This window comes from Bactrocera neohumeralis, chromosome 6, assembly GCF_024586455.1.
Source record: "Bactrocera neohumeralis isolate Rockhampton chromosome 6, APGP_CSIRO_Bneo_wtdbg2-racon-allhic-juicebox.fasta_v2, whole genome shotgun sequence".
NCBI lineage: Eukaryota > Metazoa > Arthropoda > Insecta > Diptera > Tephritidae > Bactrocera > Bactrocera neohumeralis.
Window position 1 is genome coordinate 21,903,993 of NC_065923.1, and position 8,358 is coordinate 21,912,350.

The window sequence follows — 8,358 nt, forward strand, 5'->3', positions numbered from 1 at the left end:
AAACTTCGGAGATCCTGTATACCTTATATACATAAATCAGAGAAGCTGCTTATTTGTCGGAACCGCCAATATCGGATACCTATTCGTCGGTTCGGGATACTGTAGCATACAGCTGACGTTCAAACTGATCAAAGTCAAGATTAAGATCTTCATGAACTTTTCTCCTTATTAAGTAATCTTCAGCTGTAAGCTTATACAAGTTGTACTTGGTAAAATATATAGCCTTAGCGCTTGGTTTTTGGCAAAATCAATTTATTTTTTTCCAAATAGTCTCCTTCTGCTTCAATACAGCTTTTTGCACGGTCCAAAAGCATGTCGAACGAGTGTTTTAGCTCGTTGGCAAGTATGGCCCCAGTGCAAGCCTTTTGAATGGCCTCTACGTCTGCATAACGCTTTCCTTTCATGAGCAAATGCATTTTTTCGAAAAGGAAGAAGTCGGATGGTTAATGGTTAAAGTGTGCTTTTGGTCAAATAATCGGTCACAAGCGTCGATCGAATGTTGGATTCTGAGCAATTTTTGCTCGTCAGTCAATTTGTGCGGAACAAACCGTGCACACACCTTTCGTAAGCCCAAACGTTCGGTCAAAATGCAATAAAACGAAGTTTTGGAGATGTTCAATTCCATTTCCATGAATTTAAATGAAGATTTCGGATCATCTTGGAACTTTTCAAGAGCACATACTGTGAAGGGATTACATAAGGAAGGTAGTTCACCTTGCAAAAGCTGTAGTTTGTACGCTTTCAACGACTTTCAGGACGTAAAATGCGACAAGTCGTTCCATACGTCAGTCCGAATAGTTGCGAACGACGCCGAATCGATCCTCCACGGTCTTCGTGTACACTCTCAGCTACGGCTGTATTTACATCATTGCCTGCTGGACGTGGTCTATTCGGTCGAATATTATCGAATAATGAATGCTGGGTCTCAACTTACATAAGTGATGGTGTTTCGAATATCAGTAGGCTGATTATATTGACCATAATTTGAGCGAAGCGCGAAAAACACATTCTTTACAGAACGTGAATTTTCGTAATAAAGTCGATTTGTAAACGTTGTTCATGCGTAAGTCTTTCCATGATGAAATGTCAAACAAATCTGAAGAAAAATAACATGACAGCTTGAACCTACTCATGCATAATATGTTAAAAAAAGGCTATTGAAAAAAGGATCTCTACTTGGATCACCCGTTATAACATATGCCAGCTATACAAACTGACCGATCCAAATCAAATCCTTATATAGTAAAATTTTTTATTTGACACGATACCTTAAGCTGTACAGGCATCCTTTGCTTCCAATGAACCAGCTCAAAATATTTAGTTATAACTGCTCAACCCCTTTGCTCCATCTCATAAACATTTGGCGCACTACGGCGTACATTCTGAACTACAGAATGTCATGAAACAGTCATACGATTTTTTTAGTATTTTATTATATTCTAGAATACCTCTAGAATATTGTCCTAAATTTTCAAGTTGATCCGAGTAATAGTTTCGGCGATACAGCCTTGAGAACTTGTACGGTCGAGGCTAGCTGGGCTAAGTACGCCGCCTTTAAACGCGTTTTTCTCGAAATTGTGTTTTTAAAGTCGGTGGACACGATTTCTCGAAAAGTTATGAACCAATTTAGTTCAAATTGTGCACACATCTTTAAAATAACATTATCTATTTTTTCTTAATTTTTTAATTTCATTACAACTTTTTTTTTAACCAATAAATGGCGAAAATTTTACCAAAAAATAATATTTTTTGTTCAAAGTCTGAGAAAAAATGAAAATTTCAATATTTTTTTCTTTCCTTCGTTCAAAAACGAGATTTATATATGGGGTATTCCATACCAAATCGCACAACAGTCGGAAAACGTTCATGAATTGCAAAAGTAAATATACTACAAAGCGTTTTATTGCAGTTCACGTATCGACCGTTTCATTCAAGTCCATCAAACATCGTAACTGTTGATTGAAAAGTCGTGCTGTGACATCGTGACGATCGCTTGCTGATTGACCGCGATCCATAATACCGCACGTATGTCATCGCATTCTGTGAGTACTCGGTCATGTACCTTGGGCTGCTGATGTACAAGTATGTTGATGCCAAAAAGAGCGGCGACCGATATTAGCGCGACCTCTTCGAGGCATCGTAACAAATTTCTATCTGTAATTGATCACTTTGTGTGCAGCACACATAACGTTTTCATTGAATAATTTTCAAAAAATTTTGAAGCAAACGACAAATTTGAACAATTCAAATAATTGAAAAACATAACAAAAAATGTAAAAAAAAATTGTATGGAGAAAAGTAACTTTTTGGAATTGTCCAATTTTCCGACTTTTCCTCACGAAAAGCATACAGGTTTTTTCATTTCTAAACCTTCCCCGATTCACACAGAACAACCTCTGAAAATTTCATCAAGATTGGTTGAGTCGTTCTCTTAGCGTAACTAATAAACCAACATTCATTCGTTTGTATGGAAAAAAGGGCTGTTTTTAGGGGGTTTCCAGCAATTATTCGAATTTTTCTTCCCGTAGAAACCATCTTTGAACCAGAACGAACATTTAGAAAAAAGAATTGGCCAAATTGGTCCGGGCGTTGTTGAGTTATGCGTTTGGCAACACATTTTGCGATTCATTTTTATATACATATAAAATATAAAAGATACATACATACATATGTATGTATGTAAAAAGTGACTATAACGTTTATTAACAAATGTTGTTTATAATTAAGTTACAATTAATTGAAATTTAATTTATTTTTAATAATTACTGCATTTAAATAATTACAATATCTTTAATCGTAATGGCATTAAGTCAAGCAAAGATAACAGTACTTATTGCAAAAACATACAATTCAGTTCCACTTCCTACTTACGGATACATTTTAAGTGTGTTTTCAATGAAACCATACACCTTGCTTATATCTGTGTAAACGCCCGGATATTCGACACGCCCACAACCCTCACCCCACGAAACAATGCCAGCCTGTTTACCATTGCATATCATCGGACCGCCAGAATCACCCGTACACGAATCCTTTTTGCCCGGTTCCGAAGCGCACATCATATATTGTGTAATAACGCGGATACCGTAATATTCGCGCTGACAAACTGCCCGACTCACGACAGGTACTTGGATCTCTTGTAATTGTCGTGAGAAGACCGGCGTCTTTTCTTCGGTGTCCCCATGACCAATAACTAGGCACCTCGTACCGGCAGCGACCGCGCTCTTATCCAATGGTATCACCGATAAACTTGCACTCGGTATGGCAGAGGAGAGTATCAACACCGCTACATCATAATTTAGTGTCTTCGCATCGTATACTTCTGGAACCAGCGCGTACTTGATCGTTCTCACCACTCCAGTGTCGCCCAAATTTATGGTGTCCGCGTGTACGCTCAGTGCCTCCACACTGAGGTCCTTCCCACTGGGGTCCTTCACACAGTGTGCTGCCGTGAGTACAGCATTATTCCGCACCAACGAACCGCCGCAATTGAACTCTCCCCGATAGTGCAGACGCACATAATATGGATATTTTTTTTGCATCACCGAACTCCCGCCAACAATACGCTCGAACATTTGTTGGCCATAAATATGGCCAAATGCCAAACATAATATTAATTGCATAACTAATTGTCCACTAAATTGACACATAGTAAGTCACTGGCACAACTGAATGCGTTCCCGTGGGCGCGTAGTGCTTTTATACACCTGTGGAGTTTATCGAAATCGGCGTTTCGCATTTGTGAGTTTATCGCTGTGTTTTAGCTCAGATTTTTAGTATTCGTGCGAAATTTACAAAGACTTATATAGACTAATTTTTCGATACTCATATCAAATTCTTAGTAGTGCTAAGCAATATTTGAATATATGATATAATATTATTTATCCATATGCATGGAAAGATTGTTTATACTCATTTTAATTGGAAATTGGATACTCATTTTATTAAAAGTAAGATTGCTTAACAAAGAAAGAGGAATTTTAGCAAAACAGATGAAATGCTCTTATTTGCTTTTAATCAATAACTGCACGCCATTTCCTCATAATTGTTGGCATATAAATAATGTCAGCAACGAGAGTAAAAAGTACATTAGGGTGACCTTTTTTATAGCAAAAGTTTCCTACAAATTTGTCATATAAATTTTTTCCATAGCTCTTGTCATTTACAAGATATATACAAAAAAATGCGAATTTCATGGAAAAATCAGGTTTAAAGCCCCGTACTACCTCGCCGGTGTGAGTTACGACTTTGTTGCACTGGGCACTTTTGTAGAGTGAACAATTCTGAGAAATATGCGTCTAAAGTCAAAGTGATGCCATAAAATACCTCTGATCTGTAGGAATTTAAAGATAAAAAATCACGACTGTAGTGTATTTTCTATGGAAAATTTTTACTTGCCCTCGTCCAGTTCTTAATGTTAATATTAAGGGCTAAAATTTTCAGGGAATGTTTTTTAGGGTATTTCCAAGGAAATTTCGTGAAGGGACTGAGAAAAATAATAGTTCAAACAAAAAAACACCCTAATATACATACATAATATATATGACTGCCAAAATATGTAATTTCACCAAAAAGTCGACGGAGCCATGCAGATCGTCCAATTTTCACACTGGCTCCCATAAAACCTTCTTAGACTATCTTGGAAGTAACTTTTAACATCTCTGGCGTATTTAATTATTGATTTATCCCGCTTTTAGTAGTTTTTAACCGGCGGGGTCATCATCCGATTTCATCCATTTTCACATTGTCAGTTGGAGTTCTTATAATATATGTGCTCAGATAATTTTGTTGTTGTAGCTTTAGTAGTTTAGAAGATTAAGCCAAATAACGTTTTTATATCTTAATTTAGTCTTTAGCTATGACACTTTATTATACTTATTCCTGACTATTGCGTCTGCGTCGTCAAGGCCGAGGTTACAGCCATATTTACTTATTGAAAGAGGGTTGAAAATGCGTTGACGACGAACCACGTCCAGGTCGGCCATCAACATCAACTGAAGATCAATATGTCAATAAAATAAAGGAATTGGAGTTTGAGAATCGACAATTTAAAGTCAGAGATCTTACTGGCATCGTTGGAATGATGAATGATGATAAGAAAATTACAAGCATGATTGGTTCCAAAATCACTAAGTTTTTTTTTCGAAAAACCGCATCGCGTTAACGTCTGGGAAACAATGCTTTCCGACTACCAGGATTTCAGAACACTTCATTGCTGGCGATGAGTCTCGGATTCATGCTTACGGCCCAGAAACAGGTGATCAGTCGGCCAAATATCGTGGCAAAAGTGATCCGAAACCTAAAAAAACACGTCAAAGAAGTTCAAAAATCAAGGTTATGTTGACAGTTTTCTTCGAATGTCGAGTTGTGGTGCACTCCGAATTCCTTCCGACCGGCCAAGCTGTCAACAAGGACTACTATTTGAGTGTTATGCGTCATTTGCGTGAAGCTTTTCGTGAAAAGGGTCCGGCATTAAGGGTTGACAACTCTCGGTTTTGCACCACTATAATGCACCTTCGCAAACTGCATTGATTCTTCGTGAGTTTTTCGCCAAATTCTGAACCAAAATCGAATATCGAGTTAATTGAAGACATTTAACGTGAATCGCTATGCGCATTCAAGGCTTTTACGGAAATTGACTTTAACAATTGTTCCAAGGATTGAAAAAAACATTGATACCGAGATTTTGGAGATGAAATTATTATTTTTCGCTCATAGTAACATACATATTTGCTGAAATTTAATACTCATTCATACATCAGCTCGACATAAAACACACGTTTACTCTAATGAAGCAGTAACTTTACGACTTCGGTGAGCTCCACTAACTATTTTATTAAAAATCAAAAATCATCTATCTTCTCACATAATAGTTTTACGAGCACCTCTGATCCCTTTACGCGCGCATTCGCGCTACATTAATAACCTGTTACTTAAGCCCAGTCATGCAGCCATTCACTGGCTTTCTCTCAGCTGCGCGCCATCTTCGCCGTCGTTCGCGCCATTCTTTCATGTCTTCATAGTTAACATTCAACTTGTGGCCTGCTGGCCATTTTCATATCGGGAATGTTTTCTTATAATAAATGAAGGAAAAATAATTTCTCTTGTTATCCTGCCGCTGGCACAAATTGAGCAGAAAATGCCTAATAAAGCCTGACGGCCTGAAGCATGCAGACTTCGTCTTACCAAATGGGTACTGAGCGCGCTGGCACGGCCCGCGCTGTTGGCGGTCGGTGGGGGTGTTATGCTGACACTAAATGTCGCGACTGTGGCGAATTCGCATCAGAATAGGTAATTTTCGTTTCAATTTAACATTTTTTGCTCATTTACGTTTTTAATTTGAAAATTGAACTTTTTCTATATTTTTTTTTGTTTTTGATCAACTTTTCATACTCATTTCCCATTTGCCTTTTGCTATTGCACACGAAATGTTCATAGTAGATATTTTAGCTTCTCGGCGCAGGCGAGGTCCTCGCCGTCGCCGTCGTCGCTTTCCTGACATCCGGTCGTGCCAGTGGCATTAAACTTTCGCTATTGTTGGCATTTCTAATGGTTCGTTTCGTTGTTAGTTCGATTCGGTTGGCTGATCAGGCGTTCGACTGCTGTTGGCCGTTACGCCAGGCTGGGGTATGGGTGTGGGCCGTTGCCACCTGACAAGTGGACAGGTGGTGGCGTTGTTTGTATGTATGTATAAGTGTGTGTGTGTGTGTGTGTGGCTGAAGATATGAACAAAAGAATTCAATTTGAAGTAGAATATATTCAGATTTTACATTTTCAATTACCACACTTGGATTTTCCTGATTTTCTTGACGATCTCGGTCGTGTACTTGTGTGCATAGTAAATTTCATTTTCGTCGGTAGTTTGGTGGTGGTAGTGCTGCGAGGGTACCTGAAGTAAACTAATGAATAGCGCACTAAGTAGAGAAACTAATTTTCACAATTTCCATTTAATGAGCTCATTAGCGCAAATTATTCGAAGCGATGAGTGAACGTTCTCATAAAAATATAAGAAATTCATAGCGACTGTGATTGGAGTTTATGAGAATGGGAGAGTGAGATTTGTTAGTGTCATTTTGTTTTTATTTGCATTTAGCGCTAAGTTATTACTATTAAAACACAAAAACAACCCAAAACTAACAAAGTTTAATAGAAATAAGATCATTTAGTAATAAGGTCTAAAGAACATATATCCAAACCTAGGATGTTTATTGACTCTGAAAGATCAAAACGAGGTTTCGGGGGTTTTCTGTACTATTTCTACAGTTAATCGCGACACTTTTTATGTCTCACGATAGTGCATGGTTTTAATGAAATCAACCGAGTCTCAAAGCCTGGAAATACATTTTGACAACAAATAAATTGTAAATAAAAAGAAAAATATTTAAATATTCATCAATATTTATTATGTCGCCTTCAAAGTAACCGCCAACAGATATAGATCAGTCCTCGAAACACTTTTCATAAGCACTTTTTGGGATGGCCTTCAGCTCCTTCAGGCTGTATTCTGGTCTAGAAGCATGAATTTCAGGTAATTTTTAAATTTTCGTAAAAAAAACGCATTTAATATTTTTACTATCCATTCTTTTATTAGTTGTTTGCTAATTTTCGAAGAGTACAGAAAAAAATTAAAAACTAAAAAAAGTAAAAAAATTCAAAAATTATGAGCTGACGAAGTGGGGGGTCTCTAAAAATTTCCACGTGACCATACCCATGATTTCAACCCTAGTTATCTGAAACCAAAAAAAAAAAAGATTATTCATCTAGAATAATGTCGCAATGGCGGGAACTACGGAAAAGTGAGAAAAATTTTTTTTCACAAAATGGCGACTGCCTGAAAAAAAAAGTTTTTTTGGATCACTTTTTCTGACTATTTCGAATTTTTTAAAAACAATAAAAATAAAAAAAAATGGAGCCAGTTCCAACCATAGACAAGCCTATAAAAAAGACTCTATAAAAATTTCAAGTAAATCGGTCCAGTAGAACCTGAGAAATCTTGGGCATCGTTCCGAAAAAGTCAGTTTTGAGAAAACGCGTTTAAAATTTCGCGTAAAGTCTTTTGTTCGACTAGTTCCGGGCGAACCAGTTTGGATGCCGGGTCAGAAAAATGAATATATCTCCGAAAATAATTTGAATTTTGAAAAATCCTTCCAAGGTCATATTTTTGAAAGTCTAAACTTTCAAGATATGAAAAAAATCGATTTTTTCAAAATCCTAGACCAGAATAAGGCTTTCAGAGAACTTTGTTTTATCTCTTCTTTCGTCTGAAAACGGGTTCCACGGAGCGGCAATTTCAGTTTAGGATCAAGAAAAAATCACGCGGAGCCAAATCTGGTGAATACGGTGGTTAATCGATGGTAT

The 8,358-nt window shown here is 37.3% G+C and overlaps 1 protein-coding gene across 1 annotated transcript; it reads right to left on the reverse strand.

The window, feature by feature from the left end:
- Positions 1 to 2,651: 2,651 nt before the first annotated feature.
- Positions 2,652 to 3,880, reverse strand: LOC126761253 (trypsin alpha-3-like). The gene has a single exon (XM_050477253.1). It carries the CDS (start codon positions 3,648 to 3,650, stop codon positions 2,868 to 2,870), a length of 783 nt encoding a protein of 260 aa, XP_050333210.1. The 5' UTR covers positions 3,651 to 3,880; the 3' UTR covers positions 2,652 to 2,867.
- Positions 3,881 to 8,358: the final 4,478 nt, after the last annotated feature.